This window comes from Haliotis rubra, unplaced genomic scaffold (genome assembly GCF_003918875.1).
Source record: "Haliotis rubra isolate DU_JTF1 unplaced genomic scaffold, ASM391887v1 Scf134, whole genome shotgun sequence".
Taxonomy (NCBI): Eukaryota; Metazoa; Mollusca; class Gastropoda; order Lepetellida; family Haliotidae; genus Haliotis; species Haliotis rubra.
In genome coordinates this window covers 556,840-581,231 of record NW_025765270.1, presented here as the reverse complement: position 1 = coordinate 581,231, position 24,392 = coordinate 556,840, and the positions used below count along the sequence as shown (strand labels likewise).

Here is a 24,392-nt window from a genome sequence, read left to right as displayed (position 1 = left end):
CAGTATAAGGTCAGTTGACAATACAGTTGTGTGGGGAGGACTGTCCCATCAGCCAGTATAAGGTCAGTTGACAATACAGTTGTGTGGGGAGGACTGTCCCATCAGCCAGTATAGGGTGAGTTGACAATACAGTGGTGTGGGGAGGACTGTCCCATCAGCCAGTATAAGGTCAGTTGACAATACAGTTGTGTGTGGGGAGGACTGTCCCATCAGCCAGTATAAGGTCAGTTGACAATACAGTTGTGTGTGGGGAGGACTGTCCCATCAACCAGTATAAGGTCAGTTGACAATACAGTGGTGTGGGGAGGACCGTCCCATCAGCCAGTATAAGGTCAGTTGACAATACAGTTGTGTGGACAATACAGGAGGACTGTCCCATCAGCCAGTATAAGGTCAGTTGACAATACAGTTGTGTGGGGAGGACTGTCCCATCAGCCAGTATAGGGTGAGTTGACAATACAGTGGTGTGGGGAGGACTGTCCCATCAGCCAGTATAAGGTCAGTTGACAATACAGTTGTGTGTGGAGAGGACTGTCCCATCAGCCAGTATAAGGTCAGTTGACAATACAGTTGTGTGTGGGGAGGACTGTCCCATCAACCAGTATAAGGTCAGTTGACAATACAGTGGTGTGGGGAGGACTGTCCCATCAGCCAGTATAAGGTCAGTTGACAGTACAGTTGTGTGTGGGGAGGACTGTCCCATCAGCCAGTATAAGGTCAGTTGACGATACAGTTGTGTGGGGGGAGGACTGTCCCATCAGCCAGTATAAGGTCAGTTGACAATACAGTTGTGTGTGGGGAGGACTGTCCCATCAGCCAGTATAAGGTCAGTTGACAATACAGATGTGTGTGGGGAGGACTGTCCCATCAGCCAGTATAAGGTCAGTTGACGATACAGTTGTGTGGGGGGAGGACTGTCCCATCAGCCAGTATAAGGTCAGTAACTTGCCAACTGCAGCATTGTAGACACAGAGTATCTCACCCAAGTGTCTCCTGATGTCAATTATATCAACACGGGTTGATAAAGTTGCAAATATCTGAGGCTTGCCAAGGATATTTTAACTTTTATCAACAAGTGTTGATATATTTGATATCAGAAGACACGAGGGTGAGATTCTATTTATCATCCAAAATCACTCTTTATTAGTTTTCAATGAAAAATGTGTATCTCTGAACAAGGTACTGCCATTAGAGTTGCAGTGGAGCGATGTAATAGCACTGTGACATCATCAAGTTCGTGAAGTCATAGCACTGTGACATCATCAAGTTCATGATGTCATAGCATTGTGACGTCATCAAGTTCGTGAAGTCATAGCATTGTGACGTCATCAAATTCATGGGGTTTGGGTGGGTGGGGAGAGGTAGCATGTTCCAGCTATGATACTCTAAAAAGAAGAATTTAAGCACCCATTGATTTTGCTATAAACGAAACTTGTTGGGCCAGTTTTTACCTTTAGGTACTAATGCAAAGAGGTGTCATATGATTGCTTATTTCACATTTTTCCTGTTTAATTATAATCAATCAACTCAAAATTATTTAATGTCAATATATGGTTATTATTTACTCAGCATACAGTTTATGGGGAGACCTGATTACGTTATAATGTATGTTGTTGGCAGCTGATCCGTGAGTGCATCGCCAATGAGAAGATCCCCCCAGTTGATGCTGTTGCTGAAGGAGAGTGTGTTTGATTCCCTGCATGAGAATAAGTTCGTCCTGCCATCATACTCTGTACGAGGTACGTCTCTGTCAGTGAATATGTGTGTCCTAGTGTATGTCTGTCTGTGTGTCTGTGTCTGTTTCTTTGTCCTTGTTTCAGCAATATTCCAGGGCTAGGATTTTTCGAAGCTCTCTTAATCGCGTTAAGATAGTCATAAGTTGATGTTAATGTATGGCACTTATGACTATCTTAGGACTAAGCGCGCTTCGAAACTCTAGGCCCTGGTACATAACAGTTGGCTGAGCCAAATAGGCCCGTATTCTCGTATCGCTCGTAGCCCTAAGAATTCTTAACTTTGATCGTAGGCAATGTGTTAAGAATGGGCTTAAGACTGACTGACTGAGTTTTGGTTTTACGCCGCTTTTAGCAATATTCCAGCAACATCACAGCGGGGGACACCAGAAATGGGCTTCACTCATTGTACCCATGTGGGGATTCGAACCCGGGTCCTCGGCGTGAAGAGCCAACGCTGTAACCACTAGGCTACCCAACCGCCCCAATGGGCTTAAGAAGTTTGTAGGGCTACAAATGTTTCAAGAATAGCTAGCCTGATGTTTTGAGAGATGATCCCTTCTGATATGATGACATGCTGTTAACGAACTCACTGAGCCTGAGTGTCTGATAAATCATGTCGTTTCTTATGACAAGCATAGTCTGTTTCACAGTCACTGAACCACATTATTTTCCCTTCCACCAAGCCCTTTCTGCAATGCAAAATCTCTAAGTGAAGCGACCGCCTCCATGGTGTAGTGGTTAGAGTGTCCGCCCGGAGAGAGGAAGGTCGCGGGTTTGATCCCCGACCGCATCATACCAAAAGACGTTAAAATATGGTACTTGTTGGTCCCTGTCTGGCTCTCGGCATTAATGGGTACAACAAGGACTGGTCGGCTCGGAGTCAGCATAATGTGTCTGAGTGGGGTATTCATGCTTCACTGCGGCATGGTATCTCAGTGGGCTAGCACTATAAAACCAGCTTAAGTCTGGGCTAGTAGCCGCACATACACATACATACATGCATGCACGTCGTCATATGAGCGAAATATTCTCAAGCACGACGTTAAACCCAATTTCACCTCACCTCACCTCACCTCACCTCACCTCACCTCACCTCACCTCACCTCACCCCAACCCACCCCAACCCAACCCAACCCAACCCAACCCAACCCAACCTCACCCCACCCCACCCAGCCCAACCCAGCCCAACTCCCAACCCAACTCAGCTCCCAACCCAACTCCCAACCCAACCCAACCAACCCCTCCCTCCCTCCCCCTCCCTCCCTCCCTCTCCTCTCCTCTCCCTCACCCTCCACCTCACCTCACCTCACCTCACCTCACCTCACCTCACCTCACCTCACCTCACCTCACCTCACCTCACCTCACCTCACCTCACCTCACCTCACCTCACCTCACCTCTAAGTGAAGCAATCCTAAGCTTCCATCTCACTGAGGCTCCTTTTCAGTTTAAATAAAATTATTTGTTTCTACGAAAAACGTCAAGTCGTGAGAGACCTGTATTCAGAAGTCAGTTATGTTTGCCTTATGTGACATTGCAGGTATTCAGGCTGTGAATGATGGAGAGTAATCTCCCCTTATTGTTGCAGGAATCGAGGCTCTCAATGAGATCAACAACCAGCAGACTGTGTCTCTCTGGAATGTTCAGGCCATGCTGAGGATAAAGATGAACTGTGCCACGTATGTCAACGTCAAGGAGCTCAGTAAGGTAGGGGCCTCTAACACCTCCTTCGTCCATGAATGCTTACTCTGTAACACGTTAACTTGTGGATACAATCCTGAGAAGTATTGATGATTTTTTTTAATTTTCTTTAACACCGTCCTCAGCAATATTACAGCTATATGATAATGATAAAATAATCGAGTCAGGACCAGACAATCCAGTGATCAACCGAATAAGAAATTGATCTACGCTTTTTGGATACGATGACATGTGTCAACCAAGTCAGCGAGTCTGACCACCTGATCCCGTTAGTCGCCTCTTATGACAAGCATGGTTGTTGAAGACCAATTCTAACCTAGATCTTCAGGGGTTGTATTGATGAGTGAGTGACTTAGTTTTACTCCACTTTTTAGCAATATTCCCGCAATATCATGGTAGGGGACACCAGAAATAGTATTGATGAAGTATTGGCGAGTGATATAGGAAGAACACTTAACTACTGAGTGAATGTGTAAGTGAGTGAGTTGAATACAATGTCCTCCCTATAGGAATAATTGTGCCAAATATTTCTTTTTAAAAACTATACATGATCATTATCATTGGTTCTGTTCTTACTACAGATTTACGTGAAAGCATGCGTGTACCACGGGACGGAGCCACTTTGTGAAGCACGTAACACCCAGCAGGTGGACTCGACCAATCCACGCTGGGATCAGTGGCTGGAGTTCCTGCCCATTCCAGATATCCCTCGCAGTGCTCGTCTCTGTCTCTCAATTTGCTCCGTCTCCAAGAGAAAGAACAAAAAGGTCAATCAGTTGTTGAACGAAGTCTTTAAATCTCATATTTTACTTCAATACCCTCCTGTTTGAAGATGTGAGCATGGCAGGCGAACTTTCCAAACAGCCAATGAACAGTCTTAAAACAGTGAATGTAACTGGGGTCTTTGTAATGGTAATGAAAAAAGCTATGCTATTTTATTGCTCTTTATAGTTGATACATCCTGTTGTGTCTGAGTGCCAGGGTATCTGTACTCAAACGATGTACTGCAGAGAGTATATCTATCATCTTTTCAGCTAAGATTTCTGAATCAAGGCAGTAAAGAATTGCTGACATCTTACTGGATAATAGTTTTCTGTCTACTGGAACTAAACGCTTTCTGAATGATTGGGTGGGTGGGATATACAGGCTGTGGGACATGAAAGCTGACATCTAATTGACACACCGAGTCTTTACTGAGAAAGTGTTATCCCTAACATTTATTTCATTTGATCACATTCTAAAAGGCAGTAGTATTCATGTATTCAATGATGTTGTTGTTGTCGTCTAGGATTCATTGGCTCTGGCGTGGGGCAACCTTCAGATGTTTGACTTCAACGACCGTCTCCTGTCAGAGAAGATCAGCCTCCACCTCTGGCCCATGCCCCAAGGAATGGACGACTTGGTTAATCCCATTGGATCACCAGGTCATAGAGCCAAGCAAGACAGTCCATGTATTTTAGAAATGGTGTATTTAAGTTAAAGTAACAAGATAAAGTCTAAAACTAATTATAAATAATGCGGATCTATTTGTTAAAATTCATTACAGAAGTAACCTCACCATCAGTGAGACTGGAGTTATCAATCCCGTTGTTGATAGTGTGGACAGCAATCCTGCACTGATTGGTTGTTTCAAAGGACTAATTCTAACCCAGAATTCCCACAGTACACCAGCATGGGTTTCCAAGGACCTGAATCCCAGGAACAAATCAGTTACAAGCAATATGACAACCTAATAAAGACAAAACTTCAAGACTAAATGTTCACATCTGTTCCAGGATCCAACCCAGACAAAGACTGTCCATGTCTCGAATTCGAATTCATAAGATTGAGCCATCCCGTACAGTATCCTCCCGAGACTCACTTCCAGCAGCTGGCCGACACAACCGACACGGACAAGTACCTAGAGGTAGCCTGGATCATGCCACACTTTGTTTCTTTGTTCGTGAACACTGCACTTAGCAATATTGTGGGATGGAAGTATTGTATATGTCTTGAGAAAGACACAAGCTCCAAAATAGAACGAATAGAATCGTCATCATTCTGATGCTTTTTCATACTTCGAGAAGAGTGACCCAATGATCAGGCCTACCATACAAACAGTAAACAAATCATCAAAACTGAACTCATATACACCAAAACAGAACAAAAATCACCAAAATAGGAAAATAAACTTCCCAAACTGCAACAATATCCTCTAAAACTGAAACAATACATCTGTAATGGAAGACTAATCGTTTAAAATGGAAACAAAACTCGCGTATCAGCTACAAGTGTGCGCAAGAACGGTTGCCGAGTGTACAAACCGGCAGTCAAAGCATCCCAACAAGGCAGTCATAGCATCCCGAAACAGCTTACAAATTGTCAAAGATGGCGTCGAGGGGAGACGAATAGGCTTTGGTACATAATGTTTTTCGTCACTATGAGTCTAATCTTGAAAATTTGATATCGGGATGTAGTGCATAAACCCCCTATTGTAGTAAGCTTCAAACCTATGTCCATACTTCTCAGTGTCAGGGTTACAATTCTGCACAATGTGGTCCCTCGTTCGTCCGAATAGGATTTCTTGTCAACATGCCGTGCTACTGTTTCTCTTCAGTTTTGTAAATAAAGTATTCATAGCATCACATTCAACATTACTATATCTTAGTGATTTAAAAAGTTTACAAAAACTTTGTTCATTCTCCGTGAATTGCATATCTAAGTGATCATTTTAACTTTGACTTCCCAAATTGCCTTTTCTTAAAATTTCTCAAACTTGTATTCACAGATTCCTGAGAGGGACGTGTCAGTGCTCTCGTCATCTGTGTCCTCAGACATATTCTTCTCATTTTGTATGTTTGTATGCCACCGCTTCACACTGTATGTATAGTGATGTTCTCAGACAAAGATCTTCTAGTTTCATCTTACTTTTATGAAGTCATTAAGTGAACATATTTCTTTCAGATACCGAACCTTCCGAAAATTCCAACGTTTGAGTGTATGCCATGTTAAAAGAAGTTAAAAAATCGGGTAACATTGCGTTCTCATCAGAGAAGCAAACATGAACTTGCTTATAATTTCAACTGTGAATTGTGTCTCAGGAAGATTTTATCATTCTGCAATTTTATCATTTCCATGTACTTCAAACTATTCCATGCAATACCAAACATTTTACATCATTTAACAAAAAATATAGCTTAAATTGAGGTACAAACATGCGTCCGTCTTTGCTCTTGTAAATCTCAAGAAGTCGCCACCTGTGGACTTTAAACAGAAATCCCTGCCCTAATCAGTGGATTGAGTTTGCACTCGTCCACTTTAAAAATGATCACTTAGATATGCAATTCACGGAGAATGAACAAAGTTTTTGTAAACTGTTTAAATAACTAAAATATAGAAATGTTGAATGTGACGCTATGAATACTTTATTTACGACTGACTGACTGACTGACTGAGTTTGGTTTTATACCGCTTTAGCAATATTCCAGCAACATCATGGCGGGGGACACCAGAAATGGGCTTCACACATTGTACCCATGTGGGGATTCAAACCCGGGTCCTCGGCGTGACGAGCCAATGCTTTAACCACTAGGCTACCCCACTGCCCCTCTTTATTTACGAAACTGAAGAGAAACAGTAGCACGGCATGTTGACAAGAAATCCTATTCGGTCGAACGAGGGACCACATTGTGCAGAATTGTAACCCTGACACTGAGAAGTATGGACATAGGTTTGAAGCTTACTACAATAGGGGGTTTATGCACTACATTCCGATATCAAATTTTCAAGATTAGACTCATAGTGACGAAAAACATTATGTACCAAAGCCTAATCGTCTCCCCTCGCCGCCATCTTTGACAATTTGTAAGCTGTTTCGGGATGCTGTGACTGCCTTGTTGGGATGCTTTGACTGCCGTTTTATACGCTCGACGACTGTTTTCGCGCGCTCTTGTAGCTGATATGCGAGTTTTGTTTCCATTTCAAACGATTAGTCTTCCATTACAGATGTATTGTTTCGGGTTTAGAGGATATTGTTGCAGTTTGGGAAGTTTATTTTCCTATTTTGGTGATTTTTGTTCTGTTTTGGTGTATATGAGATCAGTTTTGATGATTTGTTTACTGTTTGTATGGTAGGCCTGATGATGTAGATTCACTGACAGTCAATGCATCACAAACATCTACATTCACATACACTCCAGAACAAGGTTTTAACGAGAGATAAATACCACACGGCTACATATACGATAATTATTTCTGAGCTTTAAAAATGCTGGACTATTGTTTTGTAGGAATCAACCAATCAGGGATTACACATAACGAAATATGACCTCCCAAAATGGGAGAACCATGTCCTCCAATAAGCACTGGAAATTTATCAACAATAAAGCCATGTTGACAGGTTCATTTTTTTAACATTATGCAAGTAAGTGTGGTAAATTTAACTCAGACATTACAAATTACATATGGCTGCCTTGACATGATAGGTACTGGCAAAACAACAGAGAAACTTTGTGATGGTTCAGGATACATATTTTATTCAATTTGGGTAATAGAAAGATGGGTTTTTTTCAGTCAGACACGAAAAAAGTTTTGGATCGTGACCGGATGATACTGGAAGATATCATCAGCAAAGACCCCCTGTCAGACCTGCTAGAACAGGACAAGGAACTCTTGTGGAAAAGGAGGTATTGAAACACAAGTACAGTCAGGCGGTGGCTAATGTGTCGAAACATTTGATCATCACAGAAAAGTCCCTGGTTTGATTCCTAACGTGGATATAAAAAAATATTCCAAATACAGTAGTCTGTATTTCACCCCAATCTCTAAATAAGTGAATTTAATTCTATTATACAAAACTGCAACGCCATAGCTCATTTGACCTTCATCTCATGTCAAGGCATGATTTCATTGATATTCACTGTTTCAGGGAACTTTGTTTAAAGATACCTGAATCTCTTCCCAAGTTGTTGCATGCGGTCAAGTGGAATGAAAGAGAAAGTGTAGCACAGGTTAGTGTATGTGTTAAGATGTGTCCAGTTATAGCGCCAAGTCCTCACAAGCCAAGTCTGATCAACTTAAAATGTCATGTTCCTCATTTGTTCAAACCTTGGATAACTTGAAATATCTACGTCCCTTAAACTACATCCGGAATAGTCTCCACCGTATACCTTCCGATAAACCTCCACTATAACCTGGATGCATCTACAGCTCAGCCCGATCATTTTATTACCTCCCTTGGCTGGCTTTTTATCCTATCAGGCGTCTGCGCTGGGAAGTTGAGTGTACCAATCACAAGGCTTCTATCATAACTCACTGCACTCCTCCTCCCCATATCTAACCGATTAAACTTGGCAACACAATTGTTGCATAGGTACTCTGAAAGAGGTAGAAGGAGTTCTTGCATATATACTGAACATCATTGAAAATGCACCAGTCTAAAATTGTCCGTATTTTCATCAAGATGGATTTCAGCATGACAATGATCAATGAATATAACTAACATGAAGTCGAAGGACATGTCCAGTTGAAAAAATGCTTTAGAAACAAATTCCTGTCCACAGTATGACTCTTAATTCCAAAATGCATCAACATGCAGCCACGCCATGAAAAAAGCGTGAATTTCATTCTGAAATGATACTGACTGTGACATTAAAAGCAGGTGTATGAGAACCGTTTCTCATTGCTTCACTAACGATTGTGAAACGAGGACAGAGATGCCGAGGTTAACACCTCACGAAAGAGAACGTGCACTAGGCATGATTCACGTTGGCACCAGCAGCAGGGATATTGGTTGACAACTTGGACTTGGCCTGTCCACCATCGTTAGGCTTCATAGTTGACATCAGTAGACAGGCAGCACCCGTGACCTTCAATGACCTTGGCAACAACGTCTTACGACGCTCCATCAGGATCGCCATGTTGACCTTGTCCATATCAGTGATTGAACACTGCCGACTGCAAAGACTGCTGCACTAGTTCAAGGTTGACGTGGGGGCCGTCTACACGCTACAGGGCTCCATGCTCGACGTCCTTACGTTGGACCAATTCTGACTGACAGACACCGTAATGAGCATATACAATGGGCTAGCAGGCATTTTCAGTAAAGGTTACAACAATGGCATGGTGTGGTAGTCACTGACGGTCACGTCTTCATCTACGTAATGCTGACGGACGATTATGTGTTTGGCTGAGACGTGGTGAACGTTATGCTGATGAGTGTGTGGTTCAGACAGACTTTGGGTGGTGGGAGTGTCATGGTCTGGGGTGGAATAAATTACAATCACAGGACTGCCTTCATGTCTGTCAAGGGAGAGTTAATGCCCTTTATTACCGTGAGCAGATTCTTCAGAATCACATCGTATCTGTCTTCAATCACCACCAAGATATCCATACTTTTCAACAGGACAATGCACAGGCACACACAACAAGACTTTCCATGCAGTATCTGGCCCAGCAACACATCCAGGTTATTCATTGGCCAGCACAGTCGCCAGATGTATCCCCATGGAGCACTTGTGGGACGCAATTGGTCAAAGTCTTTCGCGGCGACAACAGATGCGAAACATCAGGGAACTTGGGGCTACACTACTGCAGAAGTGGAATGCCATCCTCAAGAACTCTATTCGGATGCTTATTGACTCAATGAGGAGACGTTGAACTGCATGTGTCAATGCAAATGGCGGTCACACGCGATATTGACTTTTCGATTTGACCCCACGTGTGTTTGATCCTTTCTGACTGTGGAACATTTAAATGAATGAGCGTCTTTTCTGTGTTGTTGTTTTTGTCAGTCGTCCATCTGTTATTATCCATTCAAAAAATATCAATTCCTTACACGTGCTTTTAATAATCTGAAGTTTTATAAGTGGTGCGTTTTCAATGATGTTCAGTATATTTTTTTAAGGTTTCAGACTTGTCAATTTGTCTGTATGATTTTCCCCTACATCTGAATCACACGATGAGTAAACCTTTGTGGCTGCAGACACTATCTTTGTTGACACTGGCAAGTTCGGTTGGAACGGCTTATTTGACTGGTTACTGTGAGAATGCAGAGCTAGCAAAGGGAGGTAAAAAAATTATCGGGCCGAGTCGTAGATGCATCCATTTGGAGATTATCGAGGATGTTAAACTACAACACAATGGTGTTTGACTGTAGTTCTCATTTATTTCAGCTGTATGTGTTGTTGAGAAGATGGCCCTCGGTCGTGCCGGAGGTGGCCTTGGAACTGTTGGACTGCTCCTACTCCGATCTGAGGGTCCGACAGTTTGCCGTGGAATGTCTGGACCGCGGTCTCCGTGACGACAAACTGTCGCAGTATCTTCTGCAGCTTGTGCAGGTAGGGACTCGCAGTACACCCTTTAAAGTTTATCCTTGACTGTCCTGTTGGTCTTTGATTTGCTGATGATCATCTCAGTTATTCAGGTGTGTTGTCAGTCAGTACAAGAAAGCAGGCCTCTGAGGTTGTGAGTCTGAACAAATTCTGTTTTGTCCCTCGGGAGATTCTAGGTTACAGTTGGTAACAGTTGACTCTGGTGTCAGTAAATGGGCTTGTCACCTCTTTTTGCCTTGACAACATAGAAAGTTTGACATTATATCATGCTCTAGTTTGTTTGGCACAGGTTGGATGTTTTTTACTGGATGTCTTGTAGCTGTAATATTGCCTAGTCTAACAAACTCAATTTTATCTCAAAGAACATTTATTGTTTGGTATGCCTGACACTGTGGGATGTGTTTGTCCATGCAATTGTGATTTTCAACCATGGTATTATCTCTGTAATGCACAGACTTGTGAACCCTCCATTCAGTTCAGTCTTGCTTGTTAATTACAGTTCGGTGAGTTGTGCTGAGAACCAGGGAGATATATGTTATTGTGATCATTGTTGTTGGCCTGTGACAAGATGGTGAGTTGTGTTGAGGGCCAGGGAGATGTGTGATACTGAATTCAGTGTTGTCAATCTGTGAAAAGTCGGTGAGTTGTGTTGAGGACCAGGCAGATGTGTGTTGGAGTGGTCTGTGACAACTCTGTGGGTTGTGCTGAGAACCAGGGACATGTGTGTTGGAGTGGTCTGTGACGTGATCGTGTTACTGAGTTGTGTTCTGTTTTCAGGCCCTCAAGTATGAACCATACTTGGACAATCATCTGACAACTTTCCTACTGAAGAGAGCTCTTCTGTCCCAGAGGATAGGAAACTGCTTCTTCTGGCATCTCAAGTACGTTCCACCCGGAGAGCGGAAGGTCGCGGGTTCGATCCCCGACTGCATCATACCAAAAGACGCAAAAATATGGTACTTGTTGGTCCCTGCCTGGCGCTCGGCATAATGGGTACAACAAGGACTGGTCGGCTCGGAGTCAGTATAATGTGTCTGAGTGGGGTATTCATGCTTCACTGCGGCGTGGTATCTCAGTGGGCTAGCACTATAACACCAGCTTCAGTCTGAGCTAGTACAAGCAGCCGCACATACACATACACACGCATGCACGTCGTCATATGATTGAAATATTCTCAAGCACGACATTAAACCCAATTTCACCTCACCTCACCTCTGAAGTACATCCCCTTGGTATTTAAATGTCTGATAGTTGGCAAAGTGGGAATGTATTGTGGACATCCAGCTTGGTGACAGGGATGACCTCTTTGGTCATGTGGACAAGGTATCCAACCTCAGATCATAAGGTCTGTGGTTTAGAATCAAGTGTTGGGAATTACAAGGCATCTACATACTGATCGTGCAAGGATCCACTGATCAGTGATTTGAGGTGAGGTGTGGTGAAACGGGGTTTAATGTCGTACTTCAGAATATTTCACTCATATGATGACGTGCATGTGTGTGTATGTGCGGCTGCTTGTACTAGCCCAGACTGAAGCTGGTTTTATAGTGCTAGCCCACTGAGATACCATGCCACAGTGAAGCATGAATACCCCACTCAGACACATTATACTGACTCCGAGCCGACCAGTCCTTGTTGTACCCATTAATGCCAAGCGCCAGGCACGGACCAACAAGCACCATACTTTAATGTGTTTTGGTATGATGCGGCCGGTGATTGAACCCACAACCTTCTGCTGTCTGTGCAGATGCTCTTACCACTACACCATGGAGGCAGCCAGTGATATAAGATTTGACCAGACTATGATCCTTGATCGGTCAGCGCTGTATTATTCCATGCTCTCACTGAAGTACCGGTAGTAAACATCTTCAACAATCCCTGTCGAATGTCCTGCGACATCAAGCTGTCACACTGTGGTATCCTACTCGCTCAACTAAAACTTGTTCTTTTTACCCTGCATATTGATCAACAATAAGTGGATAAAACAATTATGGATAGTCTTGGAATCAAGTACACTGTGTCTGAGCTGAGTTTCTGCAGCACACCATCTCAAAAAACGTCATCAGTCCCGACTAAATATTAGCACTATACATTTTGATAAAAAATGTGCAATAATCTTGGACATGACATTTAAACCCATTACACCTCACACTGTGATATAACTGAAACACTGTTCTAATCTGACTCACTCACTCATTTATCACTACAGATCCGAGATGCACCAGACGTCATCTCGGCTGCGGTTTGGGCTGATACTGGAGGCGTATTGTCGAGGATGTGGGTCGTTCCTGAAGAAGCTAACCAAGCAGGTGGAGGCACTGGAGAAACTCACCAAACTCACAAACATGCTCAAGGAGGAGATCAAAGATGTAAGAGATGTAAATATGGCCACTCATTAAGGACAGGATATATTTGTTCCCCTGTTCCTTCTGCTTCACCCATGCTTGTCGTAAGAGGCGACTAACAGGATCGGGTGGTGAGGCTCGCTGACTTGGTTGACACGTCATTGAATCCCAATTGCGTAGATTGATGTTCATGCTGTTGGTCACTGGATTGTCTGGTCCAGCCTTTTTCACATTTTTATTTACAGTGCAGCGTTAAACAACAACCAACCAGCCAACAATCCAACCTTTTGCTTCTCATGAGATAAAATCATTGTCTCAATCCATTTCATAGTCAGCATGCGTTATTGCTCACTGCTTTCTTCTGGTTCCACCTTCATTATTGAAACTGAAATATTGTTAGCTGAAGTGTTATATTATATGTGCTCTTTGGTGGCTTCAGTAATTGAAAGGGGCGGTGGAGTAGCCTAGTGGTTAAAGCGTTCGCTCATCACGCTGAAGACCCGGGTTTGATTCCCCACATGGGTACAATGTGTGAAGCCCATTTCTTGTGTCCCCGCCGTGATATTGCTGGAATATTGCTAAAAGTAGCGTATTACTCACTTACTCACTTCCAGTCTGTGAGTCGCATATGACTGATGCTGGAAGGAAACAGCTGCACTTGTTCTTTGAGCCACAATGAATGAATGTTGTCGTCATAATTTTGTCATTACATTGTAAGTTTTCTTTCAGGATGAGCAAGTGAAGTTCCTTCAGGAACAGCTGCAGCAGCCAGACTACCAGGAGGCGCTGCAAAACGTCATCTCCCCTCTCAACACGTCCCAGGTCCTGGGGGAGATCATGTAAGTTCCCACGCTGCACTCCCTTCCCCCTTAACACAGCCCACATCCTGAGGGGTGGGTGGTTTATCATGTAAGACCACTCCACACCCTGTACTGCACCCTGCACCCGACACTCAGAATTCCACAAACCCACCAACAACCCATACCCTGTACTGCACCCTGCTCCCCACACTCAGAATTCCACAAACCCACCAACAACCCATACCCTGTACTGCACCCTGCACCCCACACTCAGAATTCCACAAACACACCAACAACCCTAACCCTGTACTGCACCCCACACTCAGAATTCCACAAACCCACCAACAACCCTAACCCTGTACTGCACCCTGCACCCCACACTCAGAATTCCACAAACCCACCAACAATCCTTACCCTGTACTGCACCCTGCACCCCACACCCTGCACTCAGAATTCCACAAACCCACCAACAACCCATACCCTGTACTGCACCCTGCACCCCACACTCAGAATTCCACAAACCCACCAACAACCCATACCCTGTACTGCACCCTGCACCCCTCCCACACTCAGAATTCCACAAACCCACCAACAACCCATACCCTGTACTGCACCCTGCACCCCACACTCAGAATTCCACAAACCCACCAACAACCCATACCCTGTACTGCACCCTGCACCCCACACTCAGAATTCCACAAACCCACCAACAACCCATACCCTGTACTGCACCCACCACACTCCATGCTGTGCAGTCCTTATTAACTGCTCCACACCCCACACAGCACGCTCCACACCACATGGCCACCATTTTCCACTCTATGAGCACATGAGCAGCCCTCATCAACAACCACCACTCCCCACTCACATCCCACCCACATACTAGCCACATTCTGCACTCCACTCCAACACCTACACCCCCACCATCTACACCCCCACCACCAACAACCCCTGCACCCCAAACTCACATCCGATCCACATGCCACATTCTGCACCCCACTCCAACAACCCACACCTACAACCCCCACCCCCAGATCCAAAAACCACCACACCCCAAACCCTCACATCAGACCCACATGCCACATTCTGCACCCCACTCCAACCCCCACCCACTCCAACAACCCCCACCCCCAGCACCAACAACCCCTGCACCCCAAACTCACATCCGACCCACATGCCAACCACATTCTGCACTCCACTGTAACAAGCCACACCTTCAACGCCCATCCCCAGCACAAAGAACCCCCACAACTGCAGCCCTCACATACAAAATGTCTTTACAACCAGCTCATTCCTGCCGTCATGTCCTGTAGACAAGCTGACTGCCGCGTTATGATGTCCAAGAAGCGCCCCCTGTGGTTGGTCTGGAGTAACCCTAACCCCATGAAAGAGATGCATGAATCCGCTCACAACGTCATGTTCAAGAATGGTGATGGTAAGTCTCTTTATGATAAAGTGTCACAGGCAGCTGTTTAACAAGCCAGATGTTGCTGTACACTGTTGTCTCCCTTAGTTCTCACAGAAACTCTCAACAAGAAGACAAAGTCATCAATATCCCCCGCAATGGCAAAATACTCTTCATGATTATGTCTACGAGTTATGATTATGTCAAATATTTAGGTGTGTATATAGAAAAGTGGAAGGAGAGTATTGAAAGGTTTTTAAAGTTCTGCTCCAGAAAGGAGCACTATCACCAATTTCAGTCTATGTCAAACTTGTTGCCATGGAAATGCCAAAAATATTTTATTCAGAAATCCAAAACTACTAAAAGGCACCAGTACACCACAAGATCAATCTATGTGCCAAGTTTGGTGAAGAAATAGTGAACGGTTTTAGAGTTCAGCTCCGGAAAAGAGCACAACCACCAATTTCAGGCTAAGTCAAACTTGTTGCCATGGAAATGCCAAAAATATCTAATTCAGAATTCCAAAACTACCAAAAGGAACCAGTACACCACCAGACCAATCTATGTGTCAAAGTTGGTGAAGAAATAGTGAACGGTTTTAGAGTTCTGCTCCGGAAAAGACAAATGTGCACGGACGGACGGACGGTTCATTTTAATACCCCCGCGGGCGGAGTCCATTTTAATACCTCCGCAAATCGCATAGTGGTATATAATGGGGATAACAACCTCAAGATTCATACTGAATCCTGGAATCATGTGTGACCTGGGTATCAGCAAGGTCAGTGGTATATATGGTACTGTCAGGCTTTAATGGCACATGCAGGTTTCTATCCTAAAGATTCATACTAGCATTATCAGTCTGGGCTAGTACAAGCAGCCGCACATACATATCATGTGTATTTTTTTCTGACAAAAACTCTAAATCCATATATATACAATTTAACCTTTTCAGTTGGCGAGAATAGTTACAGCAATAAAATATATTTTAATTTTCATTGTATAGCCAACCTGCCTACACTCATGTGCTGAAAGCTTGTAATATGGAAACGAAGGCTTATGGCTCTCTGAGATTACAAGTAGACAAAAGTGTGATTTGGCACGCGCTGTCTGACCACTTGAACAACCATGCCATACCCACTCACTTGAGCTAGGTGAGAGCTTGGGTTGATATCACAATCAGACATGTTGTAGAACTTAATCATTTGAGAGCTCTTCTAGGTAGGATACACGTAGTGCAACAAATCATGACATCCTGTCATCGTATAAACCACCACCGAGCTGGCTACAATAGCGTGAGACTGTTGTTAGGTTTGATAACAGACTTCACATTTACGTATTTTCAAAGATTTTCAAAATTATTACCTCAATTACTTTATCAATTTATCAAGAGATTCATGTTTAGTTCACTGTATACAACAGTAAGGAAAATTCACATTTAGTTAATTTAGTCCATATTCCACTGCTCCACACATAGTGCTGCATTGTGTGAAGCTATTTCTGCACCCCCTACGGTGGTAGTTTGAAGCTTTTGATGATAGTCTAATTTCTAATGGAAGTTTGACTGTCTTGACAATCATATTAATATTGTAACTTGGTCCCCTTCTCAACCAGCATGTAATGTAATAGTACATGTACATGAAGAGTGTCCGTTGGATATATCTCTTACTTTTCTGCACATGAATCACTATTATGAGCTTGATGAAATAATGTTGGAAATATTCAAGAAACATTCCAGTGAGCTACAGCACCTCCTGGTCTTTGTTAGCCATCGTAACTCCTCCTTTCATCCTGATGGTTGTCTCAGATCTGAGACAAGACATGCTTATCATTGTATAACAACCCTTGTGAAATCATGAAGCAAATATTCCAGTGAGCTACAGTCCTTGTTAGCCAGACAAGGATGAACTGCTTGTACTTTAATCGTGATTGTTGTCCCCGATCTGAGAAAGGACAAGCTTACCATTGTATAACAACCCTTGTGAAATCATGAAGCAAATATTCCAGTGAGCTACAGTCCTTGTTAGCCAGACAAGGATGAAACTGCTTGTACTTTAATCGTGATTGTTGTCCCAGATCTGAGACAGGACATGCTTACCATTGTATAACAACCCTTGTGAAATCATGAAGCAAATATTCCAGTGAGCTACAGTCCTTGTTAGCCAGGATGAAACTACTTTGTACAAATCGTGATTGTTGTCTCAATCTTAGACAAGACATGCTTATCATTGTATAACAACCCTTGTCACTTTCCAGGGAGCTACAGTACCCCCTGGTCTTTGTTAATCACTGTGATTGTTGTTGTCCCAGATCTGAGAAAGGACAAGCTTACCATTGTATAACAACCCTCGTGAAATCATGAAGCAAATATTCCAGCGAGCTACAGTACCCCCTGGTCTTTGTTAGCCAGACAAGGATGAAACTGCTTATACTTTAATCGTGATTGTTGTCCCAGATCTGAGACAGGACGTGCTTACCATTGTATAACAACCCTTGTGAAATCATGAAGCAAATATTCCAGTGAGCTACAGTCCTTGTTAGCCAGACAAGGATGAAACTGCTTGTACTTTAATCGTGATTGTTGTCCCAGATCTGAGACAGGACATGCTGACTCTCCAGGTGATACGGCTGATGGACACCATCTGGAAGGCTGAAGGCCTGGACCTCAGGTGGGTCCACAGATATCTGCCTATGACCACCTAAACTGAAGCTGCTATGACCAATTAGCGCTTGTAAATTGCCAACTTCAAAAGCATAAAGAAATGATGGACAAGGATACATTTATCAACATTCTAGTTCTGTATTCATTTAAAGAAGAAAAAATTGAAATATATTTGTTGTCCTAAAGTTTTTAAATCATTACAACCGATGAAACACAAACCAGTCTCCCAGCACCACCACGGAATGTTGCATTGTACTGCGGTTATGTTATATGGTACTGTTCTGTTGAACGGGTGAAACATTAACAAAATAATTGCATCCATGAAGATCCAAGTTAGAATTTGTCTTCAGCAGCCAAGGAGGCGATTAACAATGACACTTTTGATCAAAATCACTGGATTGTCTGATCCAGTCTGGCTTGTTGCTAGATCCTTATCATATATCTGAATATTGGTGAGTGCAGCTTTAACTAAACAACTGAAAAGTAAGAGTATTTGATTTCAGGATGATTCCCTATGGATGCTTGGCAACAGGGAAGGATGTAGGTCTGATTCAGGTTGTTCGGAATTCTAAGACGATCACATCGATACAAACTGGAGGGGGCGCCAGGGCCACCATACAGATGGACTCATCACAGCTTCATCGGTGGATCAAGGAGAAGAATGCAGACAGGTACTTCTTGGTTTCAACCAATGGGGACTCACTTATTTGCAGCCTGAAGAAGAGAGGGTTGTGGCTAAAGAATAGGTTCTGAGAACTCATCACAGAAACCGTTTGAATGTTGAAAAGACTACACTGAGCATTAAACACGTTTTATAGAAAACTTTGTCACTTGAACTGCCCAACTGACTGACTGAGGTTGGTTTTACGCCGCTTTTAGCAATATTCCAGCAACATCACGGCGGGGGACACCAGAAATGGGCTTCACACATTGTACCCATGTGGGGATTCGAACCCGGGTCTTCGGCGTGACGAGCCAACGCTTTAACCACTAGGCTACCCCACCGCCCTGAACTGCCCAAAGTTGTTGAAGTGTTATGGTCATTTGGTGAGAATGAGTGAGTTTAAGAAAAACTGAGTGAGTCAGTCTGTCAGTAAGTAGGATTTTCCTTCACTTTTAGCAATATTCCAGCAATTTCACAGTGGGGAACACAGAAATGAGATTCATGCATTCCAACCATGTGGGAAAGTGAACCTGACATGACAAGCAATAGCTTCAACCATCTTCATATTCAGAATTTGTATTATTTCCCATGTGACTTACACGACAATTTGGTCACTCTCACAGGTATGACCAAGCCATTGACACATTCACCAGATCATGTGCTGGATACTGTGTCGCCACGTTTGTGCTGGGCATCACCGACCGGCATCCAGGAAACATCATGGTGACGGAAGAAGGACAGGTGAGAGACACAGACACGTAATTAACCTGGACAACTGCCTCCAGAAACCTGCCCCTCTCAATAAAGTAGTGGGGGATGGGGGAATGGGAGAGGGGTCTGAGTTGGGCAGTTTTTAAAGTTCGGTACAGTTGGATTTGGAAGTAACTGCCTGGATGGTTGTGTTGGTTGGTTGTTTAAGGCTGCACTCAGCGATATTCCAGCTATATGGCGGCGGTCTGTAAATAATCAAGTCTGGACCAGACAATCCAGTGACCAATAGCATGAGCATCAATCTACGCAACTGGGATATGATGACATGCGTCAACCAAGTCAGCGAGTCTGACCACCCGATCCCGTTAGTTGCTCCTTACGACAAGCATGGGTTATTGAAGACCAATTCTAACCCGGATCTTCAGGGGTGGGATAGTTGTGTGAATGAGTGAGTGAGTGAGTTTGTGAATGAGTGAGTATGTTGTGATTTAGATAACACCACAGTCAGCAGTATTTCAGGGGGATCAAGGGGACAGATTAGGCATCTACCGTTTTAAAGAAACTGAAATGACGGGTATGACATGGCAATGGTTATAACAATAATAATATGGCAATAATAAGGAAGACAACTCTGCATAGCTTTAACCGGTGACAGGTGCCCTTGACATGGAGGAAGCATTTTATAAAAATAGTGCTGAAACGATCAAAATATTTTTCAGGTATTCCATATAGACTTTGGACATTTCTTAAACCACAGAAAGAAAAAAGTTTGGGATCAACAGACAACGAGTTCCATTTGTCCTGACTGAGGACTTCCTCCGAGTGATAGCTAAGGGTGCGGACCAGCCTTCCAAACAAAAGGAATATGAACGGTAAATACAATAAAAGTATTAGCTTACCTATACATAGTATGTGTGATCTTTTTCATCTGCCTGTCTGAAAGCATGAAAAGATATTCTCTGCAAAATTTTAAGATTATCTAAATTTGGAATCTGTTACTTCCTAGCGCTCTTCAGCCTTTGGACATACTGTTCTGAAATGTTTCTGTGAATCACATGAGCAATACTTCATAGCAATGATGTTAAGACCTAGTGTTCTCGGTTGTGTTCTTGGTTAGAATATGTCTCCAGCCACACATGCATGTCTTAGGTGGCAATGACCTGAGTGGTCCGAGTAGTATTATGGTTGCCTAGGTGTCACCGAACCTCAGTGACATCTATAGTTGCTCATTATATCAATCACTGGTTCATCTGGGTCAAGTTCAATTATTCACAGGCAATGATAGAATGGACACAAATGGGCGGACACACAACGCGCCCACACGCATGCATGCACACACACATGCACACGACACATGCACATATGGATACACCTACACATGCACACATGAACAGCCTGTCCCTCTCACAGTTTGTGATTGTTATTTCAGCTTCCAGGAGATGTGTGTATCTGCCTTTGTTGTCTTACGAGACAATAAACGTTTGTTGATCACACTGTTCGCGCTGATGTTGTCCTGTGGCATCCCCCGAGCTGCAATCTCTGGACGACATTGAGTACATCAGGAAGGCTCTATCTGTGGAGAACACTGAGAAGGAGGCTGTTGAATATTTCATTGAACAGCTCCAGAAGGCTTATGGAGGCCAGTGGACAACCAAAGTGGACTGGCTCTGTCATAACGTCAAGGGCTTGTGGTGATAACATGTGTGTTATTGGTGTTGAGTGCAATCACCGTGATATGAAGTCTTAATTGTCACTGCTGAGATAGTCACGATATGGCTCAGATATTGTCCATGTGACTATAAATTTTAACTCACTCACTCCAAAGACGTCCATGTGTCTTGAGTACAAACTGTCACAAACTTTGAGTGAAACCACAAACAAGAAGTCAGCATTAGCTATCTATCTTTTTTTAGTTTTTATCTACTTAGGAGATAAACATCATATGTTGACTAATTTCGGGGTGTTATTGAGTATTTGAAACACGGGAATTCAATTGGAACCGACGCCGTCAGCTGGAGGTTTCAAATGAAACATTCCCGTGCTTCAAATACTCAATAACACCCGGAAATTGGCCAACACATGATGTTTATCGACATTGTAAACACAAATGTAAACCAAAAGGTCCACACACGTTTTTGTGTCTGCACTCATTGACATCGAGTACGGGTACAGCAGTGAAATGTCATCAGCCGTCCGTTACGACTGTTTCCCATGGTAGCATCTGGAACTGCTCATTTGTGACGTCATTCGGACTTTACGTCACAATATGATTTGAATGACGTCATCTCAGCTGACGACGTAACAATACAATGGTGTGAGCGATGTTTGTATGTATTAATACGCAGCGAATTTCCGGGAATCGAATACCATTTGATCACATTTATCAACCAATCAGATTAAAGAACACAGTGACTTTTGGTTTACAATGGGTGTTATCTCGAGAGGCTCTGATGTGAATAAACCCATACAGCTTGTGGGCTTCTAAGCTATTTTCAGAGAAGAAAATAGGCAGGAAATCTGTATACACCTTATATACATCCCTGAGATGGGAATAAATAGGTTATATCACATGTCTACTTAACATTCATGTACCTTTCCCATTGGTTATTTACCATCTTTATGAGATCTATAACAGAGGATGAGGTGTTTTACAACAGAGATGAGGATTTTATTGGGGGTGTCACCGATTTTGTTCTGGGAAGGTAGGGGTGTCATCAATTTTGGACACATGTACTAAGGGGAGTGTCATTGATTTTGTACGACATGCATAGGGGCCACTTACTTTGTATATAAATTTAAGGGGCTGTCATTCACATTGTACATGCTTCGGTTTACGGTTGTTTCAAGTCGGAGTTCGGCGCTGAGGCATACGTCATTACCCCTATGGCCAAATCTCACAGAAGAGCGTTAGACGTTTTTAGATGTGGAGTCGCCCTTATCAGGATATAAACTGGGCAATATGTTAACCTCTCTGTTGCAGAACGAGTTTGTTTTAACTGTAATGACTGTACCGAAGACGAAACCCATGTGTTACTGCGATTTCCTCTCTACAATGATGTCCGACAGGTTTTACTGCAAGGATGTGCTGAAGTGTGCCCCGAGTTTAATACTGCTGATGATATCACTAAAACTAGTTTTATATTATCTTGCACTGTGATAGCCAATTTATGTTCCAAAACATGTAAACTTATTTTAGACAAACGAATGGAAAAATTGTACAATTCCTAGTTATATATTTTATGCTTTTAATATGTTCCCTATGTCTGTATGTATATGCTTATTATCATATCTATGCTTCTCATATCATAGTGTATTTTATCATTGTACATGGTTTTAACAGATAGTCTCTCATAACTCCAAATGGAGGGGCTCATGTATTATTTGTGTATATTATGCTGTATTATTTTATGTCCATGAGGCGAGACTCTAATAAATAATCTGTCTGTCTGTCTGTCTGTCTGCTTCTCCATACAAATCCTCCTCCTCCCTGTGATACACTATTCCTGGTCACATGTCTCTTTACTCTTGGCTTGGTTGTTGCTTAACACTGCAATCAGCCATTATTCAGGTGTATATTGATTTAGATATAGAGCTATATAACATGCAAAACATACAACTTGACGGAAATCCCCGATCCAGAAGGTAGATCCCAGCAATGTAAATTACATAGGGCAATATATTATTGGTAAAGTTAACAAACTGATGTTATCCATAAATAATTTCTATAAGATGTTTAAATTTTTCAGTTCATTATTAATGACTTAAATAAGGACTTTCTTGCATCTTTTTTAGTGCAGAATGGTGTTGCCTACCAAGTTCAAGTGATGGCCGATTCAGAGGACCAGAAAAAGGCATGGTATTAAGAATACATAGTGATTTTCATAAAGCTGAACCACTAATTTGATTTGACTCTGCACAAAATATTTAGCATGACAAAAACTGAACAAACTGCTTATCGACACAAACGCCTGAAGCGCTCGCATAATCTCCATTACTCCATGTCGCGCGACGGATAACCTGTCTCAATACACGTTATTTGATTTGGCAAACAGCCTCATCCCAGGTGTTGACAGGTCAAGCTGACCTAGCACCGCATCAGAAACAAACAATCCCCTCCGTGACAAGAGGCAGGACGATTGTGTATCTACAAGGTCGAAGGAATGCTTTGCTTGAAGACAAGGCCTATGGTGTGCTGTTTACTTAGCACTAGCAGAGAACAGGCGCGGGATTTGTCACGTAGTCACGGACACCGTATCGTGACAGCGCCTAAAGGGGGATTTTATGTTAATAAGTCACTGTCGGAAGTGGCCATGAATTATTTGACTTGTTAACCGTGATTTGATTGTTTCACGCATGTAATTCTTTGTGAAAACATCCGAGGCTGATCACAGTCTTCATCTGGGACGAGTATTGGATTCCCACACCAGAGACCGACACTGTCCTGTTTTAATTTGCTTAGAACTTTGTAAAAATGTAAAACCTTTCCGTGTTTACTCAAAACAATAAACAAATATCAATTTCCAGGAAAAGCGTATGTTTTTATTATTTGTTTTACATTATCAGTTTAGTGACCATGTCGGATGACGTTTAAAGCCCCAGTACACGTGTGATATATTTATTTATATAATCATGTTATTGCATAGCCTAAAACGTTATGCTGCTTTCCAAGGTTCTTTCTAGTTAAAGACATTCAAATTGGTCTCCTTTACAAAATGGTTTTGTATTCATTTTGTAATTGTGGGTGTTTCTGTGCGTTTATACTGCTCAGAAACATTTTGAAACAGTATACTAATACAGTGTGTGTTTGTAGAGAAATCCGCTTCGGGCATTATTGAGAATAAATGTTGTTTGACGCCGTAGATATTGCGGCTATTTGACGGTGGTGTGTAAAATATCGAGGCTGGATCAGACAAACCAGTGACTTTTAGCATCAGCACGATCCCCACCATCTGAGTACACTGACACGTGATCAGCCAACTGCTAATCCCACCTCTCCAAGCGTGGGATACCGTGCTATTCACACCCACAATCAAAGAGTTTCCATATATGGGACACATTGGATT

At 42.9% G+C, this 24,392-nt stretch overlaps 1 protein-coding gene across 1 annotated transcript in view; it reads left to right on the top strand.

Moving 5' to 3' along the window:
* Window positions 1-21,452, top strand: part of LOC124267807 (phosphatidylinositol 4,5-bisphosphate 3-kinase catalytic subunit alpha isoform-like) — a 39,977-nt gene extending 18,525 nt beyond the window's left edge. The window contains 20 exon segments of the mRNA XM_046702797.1: window positions 1,621-1,653; window positions 1,655-1,739; window positions 3,323-3,441; window positions 4,017-4,202; window positions 4,724-4,859; window positions 5,211-5,341; window positions 7,987-8,099; window positions 8,342-8,423; window positions 10,587-10,751; window positions 11,523-11,626; window positions 12,955-13,114; window positions 13,820-13,929; window positions 15,204-15,325; window positions 17,883-17,961; window positions 18,458-18,625; window positions 19,242-19,359; window positions 20,049-20,090; window positions 20,092-20,201; window positions 20,759-20,852; window positions 20,854-21,452. Of these exon segments, the coding sequence (XP_046558753.1) occupies window positions 1,621-1,653; window positions 1,655-1,739; window positions 3,323-3,441; window positions 4,017-4,202; window positions 4,724-4,859; window positions 5,211-5,341; window positions 7,987-8,099; window positions 8,342-8,423; window positions 10,587-10,751; window positions 11,523-11,626; window positions 12,955-13,114; window positions 13,820-13,929; window positions 15,204-15,325; window positions 17,883-17,961; window positions 18,458-18,625; window positions 19,242-19,359; window positions 20,049-20,090; window positions 20,092-20,201; window positions 20,759-20,852; window positions 20,854-21,024 (2,328 nt within the window). The 3' untranslated portion in view covers window positions 21,025-21,452.
* The last annotated feature ends 2,940 nt before the right edge of the window (window positions 21,453-24,392 follow it).